Source organism: Rhincodon typus, chromosome 26 (assembly GCF_021869965.1).
Source record: "Rhincodon typus isolate 14 chromosome 26, sRhiTyp1.1, whole genome shotgun sequence".
Classification (NCBI taxonomy): Eukaryota; Metazoa; Chordata; class Chondrichthyes; order Orectolobiformes; family Rhincodontidae; genus Rhincodon; species Rhincodon typus.
Genome location: NC_063357.1, coordinates 19,897,548 through 19,919,597, shown reverse-complemented (window position 1 = coordinate 19,919,597; position 22,050 = coordinate 19,897,548). Strand labels below are relative to the sequence as shown.

The window sequence follows — 22,050 nt, the reverse complement described above, 5'->3', positions numbered from 1 at the left end:
ACAGAGTTAACGTTTTGGGTCCGGTGACCCTTCGTCAGAACGCTTAACTCATTCAGTTTTGGCGGGCTAATAGCATAAGTTCGAATAAAATAATCTGCTTCCTTTCAGGTTTTTGGTATGATCTATTTTAGACATTAAGTGTATTGGAATTTTGGCATCTGAATAGAGTTACGTAGTGTTGAAAACTGGTTCACGAGCACCATCTGCTGGAGTTGTTCAGCTAGTAACTTGGGTTTAGCCTTTCCAATAAGAGTGCACATAATCATAAGGAAATTCCTCAGTAGATTTTCCCGACAGAATGCTGTAACCGATGGAAAGCTTATTTAAATGGTTCATCCACATTTTCCACTGAAGTTTCAATGGCCAACTGGGGGAAGATCAATTCAGAAAATTCTCAGCAAACACGTTAACCATAAGAAAACACCCAACATCATGTAAGGGCATGTGGTGAATGAGGGTGGGGGGTGTGATGGGGAGTTAGTGGAGGTGGGATTTGTATACTGAATGGAAAGTCAGGACAAATAACACAATACTATTCAAAGCTAGAGGTTCTGAGATGGCAATTAGAGCCTAGGAGAGGTTCAGTGAGAAGACGGATGAATATCCCAAGTGCAGGGATAATGAAGGTCTAGTCACAGATGATGCAGGAGGAGAAAGGAGGAAACATAAAATACTAAGAGAAGTGAGACACTCGGGCTAAAACACTGCAAAAGACCATGGCGGTTCAAATTTGTCACTAATATGTATTATTTCTAGACAAAAGACATTTTCGTCCGAAACACAAATGTTGCACAGAAGTGTACGTGCACACACCAGCACTCCTGCCAAGTGCGCGTACAAGATATTTGGAATGATTTGCCCATAATTTTGTCTTCACTTGTTCTCATTTCATGTTGCAATATTAACCCTATAACATTGAAATGTTAGAATGGTCTCAATTTCATCATCTGTAGTCCCCCGTACAAAACATCTAGTCAATGCAACAGATTTGGTCAGTCTTAGAATGGCAACAATCGCATTTTTAAACAATGTGAAAATAAGGTTGCAGTCTTGAGCGGCTAACAGAGTCACTGAGGGTGATTGTAACTTATGTTGATATCACCTGCTTATAATATGACAGGAATTAAAATGATCCCAGCATGTCTGAAAACAGGGAATAGTCCACTGTTGAGCCATACAATCACTTCACTCAGAAATGAATTAATACTTCAGATTAACAATATCTAAAATTGTATATAACGGGGCTTTGGCTTTTCTCAAAATGAAGCTAACCTAAATTCGCTTTATACTCACCTGTTAGAGAGGACACTGCCCAATATTCAGCTTTTATTTCCTTGGCAATTTTGATGGCATCTTTCTCTATCAAATTATACTGGGCAGCTGACTGTAAAGAACAAGGAGTGAAATATTGTTTAAGCAGTTTGAGCAAAACGTGTCTTAAATTCATTACTTCAGGATCTTCAGGCGAGTAGACTTAGCATTGAAGGGGGTCAGTTTTATCTTTCAGGGTGGAATACAGCACATTGAATGGTCAGACCAATCAGGAGATTTGGACACTTCTAAGCATTGGCTTTGATTAGCATATCCCTTTCCAACTTCCCATTCAATTGGCTGGGATACCTATGCCTAGCCGTCTGTACAACTGACAAATTCATAAAGCTACCGCGCCCTAGAGAACTAGAGGAATGCTTCCCACCTTCAGATGACTGGCCATGGAGTGTTCACGCGCACACGTTTGTGTGTGTGTGTGTGTGTGTGTGTGTGTGTGTGTGTGTGTGTGTGTGTGTGTGTGTGTGTGTGTGTGTGTGTGTGTGTAAATGTGAGGTAGTGAAGATTACTGCACATCCAAAATGAGAAGAATCTTTGTTTTTACACAAAAGAAGATAATAGAGCCACATAAAAGAGCAGTGGAAATGTAAAATTCTCTTCCCTTAACATTGTGATTCTATGTTAATTGATAGTTTGATGACTGAAATTGATTGATATTTCAAATAAACACAGAAAGTACTGGAAAACGCAGCAGTTCAGCAGAGGTGGGCAGAGAAACAGGGTCAATGTTTCGAGTTGAATATGACTGCTTCAGAAATTTCTTCGGCTCCAAAGCAGATGCAGTTCAACTGAAAACATTAACTCTTGTTTCTTTCTCCACAATTGTTGCCAGACTTGCTGAGATTTTTCTGATCTTTCTGTTTCAGGTTTCCAGAATCCGCAGTATTTTCCTTTAACTTGTAGTTAGTTGTTCTGTTACGGTATCAAGGAAAATGGCTGATAGGTTTTTAAATGAAGTGGAGGTACAGAGCAGACATGTTCAAAATGATTGACAGAAGAGGAGTCACAGAGTCTTAGAGTCATACAGCACAGAAACAGATTCTTCGATCTAACCAGTCCATGCCAACCATAATCTTAAACTAAATTAGTCTCACCTGCTCACACTTAGCCCATAATCCCTCCAAACATTTCTTATTCATGTACTTATCCAAATGGCTTTTAAATGTTGTAACTGTATTTGCATCCTTCACTTTCTTTGGAAGGAGCTGAAAGACTTCTGTTCCTGTGTTCTAAGGACATACAAAATCCTAACTTTCAAACTTTAATGTTTGGAACACAGGAAATAAAACTAATTATCTCTCTATTTAAATAAATAGCTAACTGGAGATATTTTCTACTTACGCTAAGGTCTTTCTTTGTCCCAACTAAAAACAACAGGACAGAGGTGGGGTCATTTTCCTTAAGGGCATCTCTCAACCATTGTCTGAAAAAAAAAGCACCAAAACAATTATTAAAATGATTAAAAAGATAAGAATGGCAACAGATAGATCTACAAATAAGCACACTACATCACTAATTTTGACCTTTTATTCTAAAAGCTAATTTGATATACTAAAATCTTTAGTTATCATGTTATACTACTTATTTCCATGTGTTTTTCTGTTAAACAAAATTCTACCAAAAAACTATTTAAATATCCTACACCTTTCAAGAACAAATGTCAAGGAGCAGAGAATGATGGTGAAACGAAAACATGTGTCAGATGTGACGCTGAATGTAACAATTAAAGGTCTATTGCCGCATGGTCAAATAGTGCTACTCCAAAAATGTAAGGTTCAAAACTAGGGATTTGAAATCCAAACATCAACCTGTACAATTGTTGTTTAGGGTGCATCTCCAGGGGATGTATATCACTCATGGAGACGCACACCAGATTACAGACAACCCTCTTGCCTTGGAGTCACTTAAGTATAGGAGCTGGAGTTTAGCGTCAGTATTGAAAGTTGCAGGTGGAGATGCATGTCGCTAAACCCTACAGTCCCCTCTTCCACTTAGGCATGGTTATGCTTTACTTGCATTTGCACAGGTTTAACACAAAATAAAAATTGCACTCCCACCCACTGGACATCTGTCTTTTAGACAGGCCCTGTATAAGTTCCAGATATACTTTGCTGAATGCACTTATCTGACACATGTTTACGTCCAAAAATGGGTGAGTGTACCCACCTCAACCAGAACTGCCTGCCAGGCAGCAGAGGTGGGGTCAGCAGCATAGCAGTAATGTTACTTGATTAGTAATTGAGAGATTTGAATTTAAATCCCAACAAGGCTGCTGGAGAAATTTAAATTCAATTGATAAAAAAGTCTGGATTAAATATTATTAATAATGATTATGAAATTACTGAGTCATTGCAAAAATCCACTGATGTCTAAGTTCACTAATGCCCTTTGGGGAGGAAATCTGTTGTGTTTACCTGGTCAGCCTACATGTGACTCCAGAAGCACTGTAGCAGACTGTTACATGCTCTCTAAAATGGCCCAGAAAGCCACTCAACTCAAGGATAATTAGAAATGCACAATAAATTCTGACCTTGCCAGTAATGCCCCATCCCAAGCCTGAATGAACAAAATGACGGAGTGTAGCATAGCTCTCAGTGCTTTCTGTTCCCATCTGCATTTTTAATGCCCTCTTTCACAATGTTAAAAGAAGCTGAGTACTTGTTTAAATCAAGGCAAGATTTAATTGCTATTTAGTGAGCTGAATGCACAAGAAGCATTGTAGCCTTTCACCAATTCACCTTACAAACCTGTGAGCTCTACCCATCAAGAAGGACAAGGCACAGAGTTGGAGATACCATGAGAACACCATCCTCTGCAAGTTTCTCTCCAAGCAACACGTCTGATTTGGAACTATATTGCCACCCCTTCCTCGCTGCCAGAATAAATCCCGCACCAGATGGAACTGAAACAGTTTAAGGAGCTGGTTCACCACCACCTTCTCATGGGCATTAGGGATGGAAAACATATTTTCAAGTAGCCACCAAATCACACACCTCATGAAAGAGCAACAAAAAGTACTGGTTCCGGCCCCCACCCACAACTCTTTCTCCGATATATCGATGATATCATCGGTGCTGCTTCCCTCTCTCATCAGAATTGGAAAAGTTCATCAATTTTGCTTCCAATTTCCATCCTGCCTTCACTTTCACTGATCTAACTCTGACTCCTTCCTTCCCTTCCTCGACAACCCTGTTTCCATTTCTGGGGATAGACTGGCCACTTAATATCCACTATAAACCCACTGACTCCCACAGCTTGCTGGATTATATGTCCTCATACCCTGCTTCCTGTAAAGACTCCATCCCATTCTCTCAGTTCCTCCATCTCTGTTGCATATGTTCAGATGAGGCCAATTCGAAGAAAGGAGCCTCCAAAATGTCCATCCTGTTCCTCAACTGAGGATTCCCCAGCACCGTTGTCGACAGGGCTCTCAACCAGGCCCAACCCATCTCCTGCACTTCTGCCTTCACCCCTTCTCTTCCCTCCTGCAGCAGTGATAGGCTTCCCCTCGTCCTTACCTACCATCCCACCAGCAACCACATCCAGAAGATCATCAGACGTCATTTCTGCCACCTCTAGCGAGATGCTACCACCAAACACGTTTTCCCTCCCCTCCCTTGTCAGCCTTCCCCAGGGACCGTTCCCTCCGGGACAACATGGTCTACTCTTCCTTCACTCCTAACACTCTCCCACAGCCCCACGGCCCCTTTCACCGCAACAGCTGACGGCATAACACCTGCCCATTTACCTCCTCCCTCCCCAGTATCCAAGAGCCCAAACATACCTTCCAGGTGAAGCAGCACCTTACATGTACTTCACACAATCTAGTCTAATACGTTCGCTGCTCACAATGTGGTCTCCTCTACACTGGGGAAATGAAGCCTAGACTGGGTGACTGCTTCGCAGAACATCTACGTTCTGCTCGCAGAAAAGACCCTGAGCTACGTGTTGCCTGCCACTTTAACACACCACCCTGCTCCCTGGCCAACATTTCTGTCTCAAGCTTGCTGCAGTGTTCCAGTGAAATTCAGCGCAAGCTGGAAGAACAATACCTCATTTTCCACTTGGGGACCCTGTAGTCCTCCCATCCCCATGCCCCCAAACCCACACACCAGGCCTTGTTATCACAAAGTCTGCCATTACACACTACTTATTGTTAGTCACTATTAGTCTCCATTAAGAGCTATTCAGTCTCCCAGCCAGATTGTTATCTACTCCTTTGTTTGTCCAACTGTTCTTCTCTCTCTTTGGGCTCTAACCCCACCTATCCTTTACTCCTTACACCCTCCTACCACTGTATTTTCTGCATATAAACCAACATTTTCTGAGCTACTATCAGTTCTAAGGAAGGGTCACCAGACCTAAAACGTTAACTCTGATTTCTGTTCACAGATGCTGCCAGACCTGTTGAGCTTTTCCAGCAACTTCTGTTTTTGTTTCTGGGTTGAAGAAGACCAGGTTTGCAAATACAGCCATTCTGCACGTTTCAAAAGCACATGGACACATATACAGGAAATCTGGTGTTTCGGGTTGGGACCCTTCTTCAATGACCCGAAACGTCAGCTTTCCTGCTCCTCTGATGCTGCCTGGCCTGCTGTGTTCCTGCAGCTCCACACTGTGTTATCTCTGACTTCAGCATTGGCAGTTTTTACTATCTCTGGACAAATACACAGCAGAATTATGTGGCAGGTATGAAATGGGAGACACAATCTGCCCTTGGTTTAACCTACCACCAATCAGGGCCATCCTGTTTGCTTTCTTGAGCCCAACAATGGATAAATCTAGTAATCAGCTGCATAAAAATAAAGCCCTGATAGCTCAAATAACTTTGGTGCAACTGTCACCTTTGAAACAAAGTTGAGAGCAGGAGCGGACTTGATTATTGTGTGAATAATCCATTATTAATGACGTAAGAATGAATTATTCCCTCTTTCCTTCTTTTCCCTGCTTTAATATTTACTATTGTCCCTTTTCTTTGAGGGGAAACTCCTGTTCAATTGAAAAAAAAACAGAACTTGCAATTATGAAGAGTTCTGTGCAAGTCCAGGGTGTTCCAAAGGACCTTACAGCCAAGTAGATACTTTTGAAGTGAGTTGACATCTACTACAGTCAATATTTCTCTTCCTCCCCCTGAACTTCTGGTGCGTTGTATCAGCCTGATAGTCTGGTAGAGGTTGGGAAATCAAGAATGTCTTCCTTAGCACAGTTAAGTAAGCCATGATCATCACAAATCCAGGTATGAAAGGAAAAGGTAAGAAAATTTTTGAAAGCATAAGCAAGAATTATTCAAAGACATCTCTGTGAATTCAAGGATAAAGCAAAGTCTTCATTTTGTTACTTACTTTACGTGATCCAATGATGCTACGTCATTGACATCAAATACAATTATTATCGCTGAAAAAGAGATTGCATTTCGATTATTATTTTTATGTTACAGGAAATGGAATAGTTAGCAAAAAAATGTTCAAATAATCTCAAAGAAAATCATTTAAAGCCTCAGGTGGGATCTGAAAAAAATAATCTTCCTAATTGTCAAATGTTTCAATTTCTGTTCCAAGCTTAAGGCTTTCTCACATCGTTCACTAATTAGCAAAACTGACCTGTCATGATGGTCGGCCCTTGTTAAAACAATATTCCAGGATAACGTTTTTATGGATGTCATCAGTCTTCCACAGTATGGTGAGAATTAGGTTCATAGTATCATCAAATCCCTACATTCGGCCCACTGAGTCTGCACTGACCCGCTAAAGAGTATCCCAACCAGACCCACCGCACTCCTCCCTTACCCCATATGTGGTTTTTACTATAGCTAATCCACTTAGTCTGCACAAACCTGGACACAACTGGGGCAATTTAGCATGGCCATTCCAATAACCTGCACGTTGTTGGACTGTGGGAAGAAACAGGAGCACCTGGAGAAAACCCATGCAGACGTGGGGAGGACGTGCAAACTTCACACAGACAGTCACCCAAGGTTGGACTCGAACCCAGGTCCACCCAGCCACTGTGCCACCATGGATCGCCCTGCTATTATAACACCATTCCTGATATTAGGTTCATAGTGAATTGCCCTGCCATTGTACACCGCTCCTGATTTACTCTTCAATACTTCAAGTGGATAACCCCACCATCAGCAGAGAAAATTATTTCAGACGCAATTCTCTAGTTCTTCCAACTGGAGATCTGTCAGGTTTCCATCTTACTCCCAATTAGTATTTCCAGTAGATACAGGCTTCCAAGGATGATGTTTCTTTCTTGTAACTGGAGAGCCCCAGCAGGATACATTCTAGTTAAGAATAAACAACGGGGAAACTTCAAATTGTGTCAGACACTTGTCCTTCCCTCTGGAAGAGGTGTGATGTACGACAGAGAAACCGCATGCTGCTTTATTGCCAGTGAATACACGTACAAATATAAAATGTCCAACTTCAGTCCCAGCTTAAGCCCAGATAACAACACCTGGAAAAGTTTTTAGCTTAATCCACCTACCACTTCACTGCTTTAATGGAGAGACATCAACTGAGATTTTGTAACCTCGTCCCACCAACAAAGGCAGCATCAACCTATCCCCTGATGTAGTGGGATGGATTTTACAGGGTGCTGGGGAGACAGTGTTAAGGTCACCACCTCTCATAGTGGTAGAAAAGGCTACACTGCAGCAATGACACAACAGGGTCAGCACTAACAGGGAGATTGGTACTTAGGACTTGAGGATCAAATGATTGGCCAACGGTCGAATAGTCCGAGCAGAACAAAAATTCAACAGTAGCTGCTAGGATTACAAGGGAGTTGCTGGAAGATCTTCGAGGTTTTAGGCCAGGAAGGAATTAAGAGCCTGAGCAAAGTGGAGGAGGTGGGGTGCAGAGGTGTGGGAGGGGGTGTTTGCACCCAATGTGCCAGGGGACACTCCATGGAGGTACCCCTTCTTTAACATTTTGTACACTGAAGTGGGGTAGAAAGTTGACCACTTGCTGCTTACTTTCCCCTGCACACCATATTATAGCGACAGAGGTGAAAAGAGACAATGATATGGCCTTTAATTGGGAACTCACAGGCCTCAATAGGCCCAAGGACAGGCAGGCTGGCTGAAGCTTTACCTTCAGGGCTCGGCAAGAAGGTGGTCATCTAGTCTTCTCACCTTCAAATACAGCAGCGCAGTGTGCATGTGGGATGGGGGTGGGGGTGTGCATGGCATCTAACTCACCCCAAAATGTCCCTCTGGCTTCACAATCACTTGAGTTGAGCTTGTAACTGGACACATGACTGTAAATCTGTTCCTGACCACAGGATGGTGCTGCATGTTTTGTTTTCACTAAGAATTCAGTCTGTACAATTGTACTGCACCCCACTTTGCACCAATATTACAGCACGTTCATGACCAATAGATGTCTCAAAGCACTTTAATGCAGGAAGTTTAGCACGATTCTTAGACTGTGATACAACAGTGTTGCTGATAACAGACATATTGACAGCATAACTCTTGAGGAGGGTTCAAGACCGTTGATACTGGTCCAATTGGATCAGAGAATATCAAGGACTCAGTGTACTTGGAAAGAAACCCAATCTCCCTCAGTGCTCACTCTCCTGTTTCCTAGTTGAGCAATGCCCCAGTTTTAAAATTCTCATCTTTGCTTTCAAATTCCTCCATGGCCTCATCTCTCCCTATCTCTGTAACCTCCTCTTCCCTCACCATTTTCCAAAGTGCATACATTCCTCCAGTTCTGCACCCCCAGTTTTAAATTGCTCTACCATTGGTGGCCAGATCTTTAGTTGACAGGCTCCAAGCTTAGGAATTCTCTCTTTATACCCCTCATCTTTAAAGATATTCCTTAAAATCTCCTGCTTTGATCAATTTTCTGTCAGCAGCCCTAATATCTCATGATGTTTTGGTGTCACATTTTCTTTGATAACGCTCCAGTGAAACACTCTCGAATTTTTTTTGCTATGGTAAAGGCACTATATAAATGCCAGTGATAACAAGGTGTAGAGCTGGATGAACACAGCAGGCCAAGCAGCATCAGAGGAGCAGGAATGCTGACGTTTCGGGTCTGGACCCTTCTTCAGAAACGTCAGCCTTGTTATCTCAGATTCTCCAGCATCGGCAGTTCCTACCATCTCTGATATAAATGCCAGTGTTGTGGTTGTGAGTCGCCCAGTCACATTATGACTGTGAGACATGAATATAGTGGACTATGTTAGCTTGTGAATCTGCTCTGGGTTCGCCTGTGCTTACTCTCGAGAGTGGTATGGGCGTGTGGAGGGGTTAGTGTCTCTTCAGTCCTGCAGGAAGAATGTTTCAGAGCTCCGAAATTCCTGTTATACATAACAACTTTCATGCTGACAGATGGCCCAGAAGATGTCCTGTTATAGGGAAGATATTATTAAGCTGGAAAGGGTTAAGAAGAGATTTACCAAGATGTTACCAGGTATGGAAGGTTTGAGTAATAAAGAAAGGCTGGATAGGCTGGAACTTCTTTCACTGGAGCGTAGGAGGTTCAGAGGTGATCTTATAAAGATTTGTAAAATCATGAGGGGTATAGATAGGGTTAATGATAGGTGTCTTTTCCCTAGGTTGGGGGATTTCAAGACTGGGGTGCATATTTGTAAGTGTGAGGAGACATTTAAAAGACATGAGGGGCAAATTTTTTAAACAATGGGTGGTTTGCATGTGGAATGAGCTTCCTGACGAAGTGGTGGATGTGGGTACAGTTACAACATTTAAAAGACACTTAGGTAAGTACATGAAGAGGAAAGATTTGGAGGGATATGGGCCAGGAGCAGGCAGGTGGGACTAGTTTAGTTTGGGATTATGTTCGGCATGGACTGGTTGGACTGAGGGGTCTGTTTCCATGCTGTATGACTCTCTAACTCTACGTTTTGAGGATATATTATTTGTGAGGTGTATTTCACGTCACCTTGAATAGGAATAGAAGACTAACAATGAGAATGTGAAGTGGGAGAGGGATTGCTTTCCATTCGGTAGGCCTGGAATTCCAAGATGTGCAGATTCTCTATTCTCTTACCTCAGATGGCTCAACGTAGAACAAAGTTAGATTATGTACAATAATAAAAATTTTTGCATTTATGTAGCCTTTAGCCATGTTGAAATGTCTCAAGATGCTTCACGTAATGAATTATTTACAAGTGCAGCGACTAGCATCAAACAGGCAGATTTGAAGCTTTTCTGCAATATCAAACAAGCAGCAAATGAAATTAATGGTTTGCTGTGGTGACATTAGATAGTAAGCAGGAGAACTTGCTGTTCCACTTCAAATTGTGCTATTAGATCTTTTTTGTTTGCTCAGGTCACAGCTAATGTCTCATCAGAAGACAGTAGTTCATCAAAACAGTACTCCCTCACTGCTGTTTATATGCTCTCATTGACAGGTTGGGGGGTGAGGGCAGAAAGAATTTGGACCTACAATGTTTTGGCCGAGAGACAATGACTGAGCCAATCTGATAAAGCATTTTTGTTACAACGTAGTTAGAAAAAACTATACTGTTGAAAAATGAAACTTATACCTTGTGCACCTCTGTAGTACGTGGATGCGATACACTTGAATCTTTCTTGTCCTGCCGTGTCCCACCTATTAGAAAACATGTCCAGAATTTAGAATGTATTTCAGCATTATTATAATTTATAATGTACAATTTACCTGCATCCAAGTTTACCTTCAGAAATCTTATGAAAGCAAGACAAAGAGCAATTGTACAGTGCGTACAACTAAAGGAGAAGGTACACAGCACTCAGTATTGTGATGCTGACATACAATGTGCCACAGTTTTCTTTACCAGGGGCATATCTTTGGCCTACTGAGTGGCAGCATACATGGTGCTCCAGAGCTTCCCCTTTGGTTTTACTGCATGCTGGATGATCTCCTGAAGGTATCTGGGACTGACACCATTTTACAAACACATGTGCCAGCAGATATGAATGTGGGTGGGGCATACAATATCCAGCTGCTGTCCTTCCCACCACCTACCCACATGCCCGTAACCTGTATTAAATTATTTTGGGCCTACTGCGCTAGTTCATGGCCACTTAAGGTCTTCATGCTGCTGTCAGTAGTATTTCAACCGCAGCAGGAGGCAGGCCGGACCATGTGGGAAGTCCAGCAGTTTTAGCTACACAGGGTGGTGTCAGACAAGTTCAAGGTGATAGGTAGGGTACCTCTTCTGGGTTCATTGGAGGTACCTGTCAAAAATCATCCCCCTTGCTAAATTGTAATATTGAGTCCCTGTTGTAGCCACTGCTCCTGGCTGGCTCTGCCAGGAAGGTAGAACTATTGGCCATTGATTGCCTGGCAGCTCTCAAAGGCGGGGCCTTCCTCCTGACAAAAGGGATGGAAGGGTCGCCTGAAAGTAATTAACACCACTTCCAGGGTGACATTGCTGAGGGACAACCATCAGACTTGGAAGTGCAACCTCCCCAACTCCCTCAATCACTCAGCACCAGGAGGATAAGGAACACAGCATCCCATAAAATCCAGTCCCATTTACATACCTGACCCAGGTCCCTGGAGCAGATTTGAGGGAATAAATATTTTCTTAAAATTATGCTTCTATTTCTAGGAACAAAGTCTCTTAACACAATATCTCTCGCTTTCTTCCATATCAAGAATTTCTCGCATCTTTCACGCCCCTCCTAGGAGTCCTGCTTTCTTTCAATTTCCACCCATAACATGATCTCCCTTCCCCCATGTGAACAGAGACTGTCTCTTTTTAGTTATTCTTGATGTCCTCATAGGGTTAGTATACTCAAAACCCTCATAACAGCTCAGCTTCATTATACAGATTGGACCTAGCAAATACCAGGGGCAGAGTTCAAATATTTCCAGGAGATGGGACCTTTTCTGGGGCCTGGCTCACATGGATCTGAGGTGCCCTGACAGGAGATTTGCTGTAAGAAATAGCCAATTAAGAGGCTGCCTCTGTGGTCGATATCCAATCGAGGTTGGTGGCTGCGTTTCTCAGGCGGAAGTGTGGGAAATCGCGCAGGTAATTCCAATGGAAGCCAACAGTTCCCACTAAGAGACAGGGCCAGACAGAGGCATTGACAGGGAAGTTCCTTCATACGCTGAATTTGAACCTTTTAAATGGAGGCTGCCTTATAGAACACTGCTCAGAAGATTGCCTGGCACTCTGTTTGATTGTTCTAAACAGCACATAATTATTGTAGACTGGGATTTGGTTAGCTCAGTTGGCTGATGCAAAGGTGACACCAACAGCACAGCTTCAATTCCTGCACTAGCTAAGGTTACCACGAAGGATTCTCCTTCTCAACCTCTTCCCCTCACCTGAGGTGTGGAGACCCTCAGGTGAAACCACCACTAGTTGCCTCTCTCTCTCTCTCTCTCTCTAATGAGAGAGCAGCCCTATTGTCCAGTAGGACTATGGCAGCTTTACTTTCATTTTTATTTGGAGATGGCTATTGGGCAGGGATCGGCTGCTATTTTTGGAATCAGAAGTCAGAGTCCATTCACTGCAAGCCTAAAGTGCAGCTTCTCACACCTCCCTCCAAATTCACCCCTCCGTCTGGTATGACTCCACCCCATGACCAGTTGAAATGGCAGGAACCTAGACTGTTAAAACCCAGACCTGAACACAAAGCTATAAAAAAAAAAAAACACGATTCCAGAAACATTGCCAATTCTTGCCCCAACTTGTACTGTAGGATTGGACAAGACTTATTTAATATCAGGTCTTGAAACTCTAGGAACATTCTCATGCAATATTACAATTTAGACAAACTCATTTACTCCACAACTTCAGATAAAAGCTTTCTTTTGCTTTTGCTAAAGTTCTGTTCTATACAGAAAAGACACTAGCACTCCCCAGTCCATCACTCAAGTGGCGTTTACACATCTGTAGTTCAGGCAGAATGCCAATCTCAAGTGCATCACCAATGCACCCAATCCTGACTTCCTGGGCACTTCCAGCAGGGTTGTTAGAGGCTAATTACTGAGAACTGATCCATCATTACCAAATACCACCCAGACATCACTGAATATCAATTAGAGGTCGATCAGAGATCATTGACTACCACTCAGGGATTACTGAAGGCTAGTTGCTGAATATTAGAGTAACCTTCTATTGATTGCAATCTCAATCAGGATCACTAAGTGCTACCAATATAGATTCATGAATACTGCCTTGGGTCACTGCGTACCAATCAGTATTAGGAATTCAGACCACCTAAACAAAAAAAAAACCGAAGAAGTGCAGATGCTGGAAATCAGAAACAAAAAAAAGCAGAACGTGCTGGAAAAACTCAATAGGTCTGGTAACGTTTGTGGAAAGAAAGCAGAGTTAATGTTTTAGTCCAGTGACCCTTTGTCAGAACACAGCTCAGCCCACAGAACGACAGCAGGTCCAAGTGCGTTTACGTGGTGTTGTGGTAATATTTAGACAAGCAATTATAATCCAAAGGCCTATGCTGATTACTCTCTTTACTGATCTATTGAACCTTCAACATAATCACTGTTTGCTCCTGCCAGACTGAGGTGGAAATATAGCATGACAAATAAACAAATCATTTTACCTCCCCTGCCTTTCTGAAGAGAGGCTGGATACAGTGTGATCTGCAACCTTCCCCTCAACTCATTGCTTGCTGTCAATGCCTTCTGTCTGGACATGGAGTGCATTTGCATATCACCGCACTCCAATTGGTATAACCTGCAGAAGCATCTGAGACACAGCAGCTGAATCCATCTAGTTCGAGGATGCACTAATGGAGCATTCAAGGTGCTGCAAAAAGGAACGCATGTTTCCTGGGCCTGGACTTTACCATTATAATTCAGGGTAAAATGATGTCAAACTTCACCTGATGGCACTGGTTTGGCAATAAAACATCACTGTGTCACTCACAGATACTATGGAAGATAAATAAAGCTGCTGAGCTGACTAAAGAGGCAGCCATGTGAAAATATCTTCAGTATTTCATTGCCTGTTGTATTTCTAGGCTTTGTGATGGGAATAGAATTGGAAGTAGTTTACAGCAGCAATGGCAAGGCAACACAAGGAGAGAGAAGAAGACCCTGTCACTGGCACCACCTTTGAATTTAACAGCAGGCTCTCTGCTGGCGAAGGTACCAACATCTGTGTTTTTGGACTTCATTCATTAGCTCTTTTCAGCCTGCCGTAAGAAACAAGAAAAGAGATTGAAACAACGGAGGGGAAGACTTTTAAATGGGTAGCCATGATCGCTTTCCTGATCACCATACAATCCCTCCACTGTATGACCTCCTAACGTAGGCTCCAGATTGCATGTGGGAATCCCCTTCTCACATCTATAACTGGTTACCTCCCTGCTGAGCAACAGACATCAGCCATTCATCGGCCGATTGGCCTAACTGAATGGCGAGATCACACAGACCATTCACTTTCTCATTCCTCCATCCTCGACCTGCTGAAAAGCATAAACTCCATGCCCTAAATTACTAAAAAAGGCCATTCAGCCCAGGGCCTACTCTTTGGAAGAGCTAACCAATTAGCCTCATTCTGTTGCTCCTTCCCCCGATGCCTGCAAGGATTTCCTTTTCAAGTGTTTACTGAATCGCTGTCTGAAAGTTGCTATTGGATCCCCTTCCACCATCCTTTCGAGGAGTGTGTTAAAGCTTATAACTTTCAGCTGCGTGAAAAATTGCTTCCCAATCTCCCCGTTGGTTCTTTCGGTACTTACCTTAAATCTGGTTACTGACTCTTCTCCCCCAGCAGAAATAGCTTCTCCCCATATACTCTACCAAAGCCCATCAGAACCTTGGACACTTCTATTAAATGTCCTCTTGACATGCTCCGCTCTAGCTATCACAGCTTCATCTCCGAAAATCTACTCTGCATCCTCTTCAGTTCACTGATATTCTTCCTAAAGTATGTTGCCCAGATTTGGATACAGGGCTCCAACTAAGGTCTAATCAGTAACTTCTAAAGATTCTATGTAGCTTCTTTGCTCTTGTACAATACTTCTGTTCATAAAGCCAACAATTCCGTATGCCTCCTAATGTCTTATCAATTTTTCCCGCCTCCTTCAAAGGTTTGTCTAAGTTCACTCCCCTGTGCCTATGTCTAACATCCCCTTTAAAATAGACCATTTTGTTTTTATTACCCCTCCTCATTCTTTCAACAAAAGCTCAGTACTTAACGCTGCTCTGCATTAAGTTTCATTTGCCACAATCTCCCTTATTTCACCATTCTACCTCTGCTCTCCAAGCATAACAATTATATTTGTAAATATTACAAAATCCACAAATTGTGAGACCAATTCAAATACTTTCCAGCAATCAAATCAGATGCAGCTCAATGTTGGCAATTGGCTTCTCCAGCCTCATACCTACAGTTGCAAACTGAAGGGAACTCCCAATACTTCAAACCGCTCCATCTCAAAATCCACCCCGATAGTAGCTTTGTAATTCTTGTCAAATGTGTCCTTGCAGAATCTGAATGGCAAATCGAGATACAGAGGTTTATGAAACATATGTGATCTCATACAGCAACTGTTTATAAAAGCTGAAAAATGCAGCAGGGTCTCTCTCTCTCTCTCTCTCTCTCTCTCAGACAAGACTCTTTTGTTATTGTTAGTAACATTTCATTTTATGTAACTAGGCTTAAGTCCATTTTAGGTTGTACTTACCGATTGATTAAGCATGTTTTTCCAACTGACAAGTCTCCAACTACAATAATCTTGGAAATCTTCAACCTAAAATTAAAATGGATTGATTTTACATATCTCTTAAAAATGATGGAAAAGGACACTTTTTCATTTATTTCATATTTGCCAAATATAATATTTCCCCTCGCTCTTTTTGGAAGGCTGCTAATATTTGAAATAAACTGTTCACCACATTCATAAGATATTTCCTTGTCTGCTAGTTAAGTCTGATCCATTTCAAGTAAAGAGTTAATCTCCCCACAAAATTAGCAAGCGCAAATATTTCACAACAACAGATTCATTAATCAGACAAAAGATTTCAATCTGATTTTGCTGTCCACTGGTCTGACCCATAGAAACATAAAAAATAGGAGCAAGAGTGGCCATTCAGTCCTTCATGCCTGGTCTACCATTCAATAAGGCTAGGGCAGTTCATCCAACTCACCATCATCCCACTTTCTCCCCATACTTTGATCGCTTCACCCCTAAAAACTGTATCTAACTCCTTCTTGAAAACATTCAAAGTTTTGTCATTGATGACTTTCTATCGCAGTAATCCATCGTGTGGAGCTGGAGGAACACAGCAGGCCAGGCAGCATCAGAGGAGCAGGAAAGTTGACGTTTCGGGTCGGGGCCCTCCTTCAGAAATAGGGAGGGGGAAGCGAGCTGGGAAATAAATATATAGAGAGAGAGGAGGGGTGGGGCTGGGGAAGGTAGGGGGGATGGTGATAGGTGAGTGTACGTAGGGAGTGGTGGGGATTTAACAGTGGGATGGGTGGGACGGATAGGTGGGAGAGAAGATGGACAGGTTGTGTCAGGTCAAGGAGGCGGGGATGAGAGGGAGGGTTGGACATGGGATGAGGCCGGGGTTGGGGAGATTTTAAAACTGGCGAATCCCATGTTTAGGCCATCAGGCTGTAGGCTCCCGAGGCGGAATAAATGTCTACTTCCTTTTGCCAAGATTTATACTTCAATCATCACCAATACTGTATTCATTCACTAAAAGTTGGGAAAGATCTTACCCCCAACCCAAAGTAAATTGTTTAGATATTTTCTAATCAACTTGCTCAGACATCTTATGATTCACCTCTGGACCAATTAGGTGTTGTATCCAGTCCTCATGGCTCAGAGACGGCGTCCTTACAAAAAATTGTTTATTTCTGTTTCATTTGTTCATGGGATAACCCATTCTTAATTGTTAAGGGTCAACCACATTACTGTCACGTGTAACAAAAACCAAGATGTCAGACTGCGCAATAATTAACAATGGTCAACATTAGTTTTTAATTCCAGACCGTATTACCAAGAGCCTCTACAAATAATTGCTTATTTATTTTTTAATCAACCTGTTCAGACATATTTTTACACACCTCTGGAGCAGGTGGGACTTCAACCAGGAAATTATTAGCCCAGCATCAGGGACACTACCGCTGCACCAATGCAGTGCCCTAAGTCTGCTTTATGACATTTTCCGAATCAACCTGTTCAGAGATGTTATTACACACCTTTGGAGCAGGTGGAATTTGAACCCAGGCCTCCCAGCTCAACGGCAGGGATACTACAACAGCACCACAAAAACCCTTCAACTAATTGCTTCAATTTTTCTAACAAACATGTTAAGAGGTGTTATTGCATACCCTTAGAGCAGGTGGTACTAAACCTCGGCCTCCTGGTCCATTGGTTGGGACCCTACCACTGCGCCATAAGAAGGCCCCATGAAATAACTGCTTATTATTGAGTGCTTAATTGTATTCAGGTGGTGGGCATTTACTAGGAGTTTGCCTGTGCTCAGACACCCTACCTCTGGGCAGGAGGCCTGGGTACAAGTCCCACTTGCTGTAGTGTATACAGTAACATCTCTGAACAAGTTGATTATGAAAATACCTGTGCTCATCCATATCAGATCAGACTGAAAACTGTGCTGTTGGATCACAGGCACATGATATGGAAGGAGCATCTCTGTAAATAAAAACTTATCAAAATGTATAAAGACTAGTGTCCATCTGTATCTTTCATGACCTGACTATATAAATCATAACACCCAATGCTTTTATTTATTCACAACAGCCTGCAGTTCCTGTGTTAGTGCATCAGTACAGGCATTTCTGCTATAACACGTGTTTTGTTAATGCAAATTGGCTGTAATGTGACTGATGAGTAGTGGACACTGTTCGGATAATGCAAACTTTCTGCTGTACAGGTATAGCAATTTTCTATACAGTGATTTCGCTATAATGCGATTTTCTATAGCACGAGGTCATGTAAGAACACAACTATCGTGTTAAAGGAGAACTACCTGTATTCTAATTAATAAAAAGTCACACAAAGTATCTTGGACCTGGTAAAATAAATGTAAACTAAAAACAAAACAAAACTAAAAGCATTTGATTGTCTGTCTCTGCAATTTCAGGTATCTTTGACCAGTTTGCTAGAATTTTCCATAGAGGAGCAAACAGCTCTCAACACCTATTGCAAATTGCATAAATATGCGGTGAATCATTGTTAGAAACTAGCCACAAACAGCTCAACAAAAATACGGTTTGATACCAAATTCCACTGTGTTAAATTACCTCATCTGGAGGGGTCATAGGAATAGATGGTTTGGGAAATAGAAAAATTCACACTGCTGTGATAAACAGTGCTTTTCTGGAACTGACACAAATTGAAGGAGTTTTGCTAGGCATCTGGAAGGTTTTGGATTTGATCTGGAAGCATTTAATGCTGGCTCCATGTGTGTTGACAAGAGCGGGAGTCCATGAATAATAAGCACTGCCTGATGATTCACTCACACAGGGTTATTCAAACTGGTCAGAAAGAATGTTTTTCTAAGCAAGAGGGGAAATGCAGAAAAGGGTAAAGACTTCAGACAATTTCCTTGACAACTGAAAATAAATACTGGATATAGTAACTGCCATGGTATCATCACGAGGATCTTCTTCTTTCAATACTTTTGACAAATCATGAAAGTTTGCTGTGAAACCGTCTTTTCAGACTAGAAAGGCTGAACAGGTAAAAACTACGTAAATTAATTTGCATGAGACAGAGTGACCACAGGCATCCTCATTTCATTGCTTTCTGATTCGAAGCCTAAAGTGATCTTTCTATCGCGTGAGATCTGTGGTAGCTGCACAGGAATCTTATAAACTGGTCTCAGACAACCAGTTGTAACCCAAATGTATATTTCTGTTGGCCTCAGCAATACTCAGCATGCTTGCTTTCAGTGTATAATTAGTAGTGTGAGACTCACAGGTCAGAAAGAAAGGTGCAGTGGTTTTTGACTAGGTACGTCCTGAGCAGCTCCAGGACGCAGGACTCTGTGTTCTACGGTCTGTTCCCCTGGATGCACACCGAGGCAAACATTGACTGCGCCTGGAGGACTATCAACTCGGTGAAAGATGCTCTTTGGTCTTCCTGAAACTTGTTGGTCTTCCAGATCAAGGAGTTGACCTTGACTGAGTGTTGCAGACTGGCACATTCCAAGATCCAGGGATCGTGCTGAGGGATGCACTAGAGCGTGGGCAGCTGCTGCCAAGGCACAGTGAGGAAAGACCACTTCTAAGGTCTTTCTGCAGAAGGAAATGGGGGTCCTGGTGCCCCAATGTATGTAAATATAGTGTTGTATTTGTAAGAGAGGTCTTTGATTTTTTGGATAGAGTCAAACTCCTAGGATTGTTTCCTTGATATGCTACTGTACAGAACAGAACTGTGTTTGCGACTATGTATATATACACAAAGGTGTTTTTTATGAATAAAGTATATTTTATAATAAAAGCAACCAACAACAACAGTAGGGTCCTTAACATAAATCCATTACTTCTGTTTATTTTTGAAAAGCAACATGATTTTGCCCCTTCAGTTTTAGCCTTTGCTCAATGAGTCAGCAGCTCCCAAGCTTACATTAATATGGCTAGTTACCTAGCTACACCTAATGTAGCACATTACAGTTTGCCATCAATAATAATGTGCGAGCACAGAGCTATCTTAGCAACCAAGCATTATTCAAACTTCGACAGCATAATGGAAGATCCTTAATATTAAGCAAATAGACACAGTCTATAAAATTCAAACTCATTTTTCCACAAGTATAAATTTGATAAAACCTTCTTGCATATAGCACACTATTTTTGGGTTTTGTGAAATAATAACATAATTTTCATTTCCTAATTAATAATAACTAACTGTAATTTTATCCATAATGATGTGATTAACATATAGATTGTAAACCTTCTCTGAAATTCAAACACTGTTGAGTAAATGTGTTGTGACTAGCAGGCTAACGCAAGCATGTATTAATTGATACAGCTCACACAGTGTTAACTAATTGAGATTTGTCCTATATATGTGAAAAGAGATTTGTGTTATATTCTAACAGCGACTTACATTTCTACTGTACCTTGAATGTAATACATAATCCAAAGGTACTTCAAAGGAGGCTTATAAAGCTAAATTAGCCACTGATCTGTAGAACAAAGTTTGAGGCAATTAATCCAAAGCTTGGTCAAAGGAACAGTATTTAGAGATAGAGAGGCAGAGAACTTGCAGGTAGTTATGTTCAAATGCATCTGCTCCTTTTGTCCTTCCAGGTGGTGAAGTCATAGGCTTGGAAGGTACTGTCAAAGCAGCCTTGCTGAGTTGCTGTAATGCAAACTACAGACGGTACACAATGCTGCCACTGTACACTAGTGGTGGAGACAGTGAATGTTGAAGGTGGTCAATGTGGTGCCAATCAAAAAGGCTACTGTGTCCTGGAAGGTGTTAACCTTCTTGAGTGTTGTTAGAGTTGAAGTCATCTTGGCAGATGAAGAGTATTTCATCACACACCTGGCTTGTGCTTTGTAGATGGTAGACAGGCTTTGTGTCAGGAGGTAAGTTACTCAGTGCAGAATTCCCAACTTCTGACCTCCTGTTACAGCCACAGTATTTATTTGACTCATCTAATGCAATTTCTAATCAATGGTAAGTCCCCAAGATGTTGATAGCGTGATATTCCATGATGGTGATGTCATTGAACATCAAGGAAAGATAGATGAATTTTCCCTTCTTAGAGATGGTTATTGATTGCCACTTGCAAGGCATGAAAGCCTGAATGCTTTTCAGCTCTTGTTGCCTGTGGTCAGAGACTTCTTTGGTATCTGACGTGTGCAATCATCTGTGAATAGCCCTACTCTGACCTCATGATGAAGAAAAGGTCATTGATGAAGCAGCTGAAGACGGTTTGGACTGGGACAGTACTCTGAGGAACTCCTACAGTGATGTTCAGGACAGAAATGATTGACTTCCGACAACCACAAACCATCTTTCTTTGTGCTAGGTCTAACTCCAATTTGTGGGAAATTTTCTCCCCAATTCCCATTGGCTCCTGGTTTCGCTAAGGCTCCTTGATGGCACACTCAGTCAAATGTTACCTTGATGTCAAGGGCAGTCACTTTCATCTCACCTCTGCAGTTCAGCTTTTATGTCCACATTTGGATCAAGACTGTAATAAGGTCAGTAGCTGAGTGACCCTGGCAGAACCCAACCTGAAAGTCAATGAGCAGGGTATTACTGAGTAAGTGCTGCTTGATAGCACTGCCGATGACACTTTCCATCACTTTGCTGACAATCAAGAGTCAACTGATTGGCTGGTGGGGGCTTGTCCTGGTGCAGGCATGTTTTGTAGTTTAGACTTGAACTTGGTTCATAACTTCACTACTCTCTGGGGTGGAGAATTCCAAACGTTTATGGCCGTCTGCAAAAAATTCCTTTGCATCTATTCTTAATGAGTGTCCCCTGATTTGAGATTCCCCTACTAACAGAAATACCCTCTCAACATTTATCCTTGTTAGGTTTCCTCAGAATCTTGTATGCTTCATTGTATGCTTATAGTTATTCCTTGTATGTTTATAGTTCCCCTGGCAACTAAGCATTTCTCAGGCACATTAAACAGAAAATTCAACCCCTAAACTTCCTGCAGATTTTACAACCCAAGTAGCCAGACAAACTACCATGAAAGGGTATACAGTAGGAGAAAGGTCACAGATGTTTATGAAGCATTGCTGTTATCATCTCTTTGGAATCAACTCTTGAAGAGAGGT

The 22,050-nt window shown here is 42.0% G+C and overlaps 1 protein-coding gene across 1 annotated transcript in view; it reads right to left on the bottom strand.

The window, feature by feature from the left end:
• LOC109918434 (ras-related protein Rab-34-like) overlaps window positions 1–21,272 on the bottom strand; it is a 25,794-nt gene extending 4,522 nt beyond the window's left edge. Inside the window, exons 1-7 of the mRNA XM_048612360.1 lie at window positions 21,148–21,272; window positions 15,959–16,024; window positions 15,663–15,764; window positions 10,852–10,916; window positions 6,672–6,723; window positions 2,671–2,752; window positions 1,294–1,384 (exon numbers count right to left, since the gene is read on the bottom strand). Coding sequence (XP_048468317.1) covers window positions 1,294–1,384; window positions 2,671–2,752; window positions 6,672–6,723; window positions 10,852–10,916; window positions 15,663–15,764; window positions 15,959–16,024; window positions 21,148–21,272 — 583 coding nt within the window. The remainder of the gene's footprint in view (window positions 1–1,293; window positions 1,385–2,670; window positions 2,753–6,671; window positions 6,724–10,851; window positions 10,917–15,662; window positions 15,765–15,958; window positions 16,025–21,147) is intronic.
• Between the last annotated feature and the right edge of the window lie 778 nt (window positions 21,273–22,050).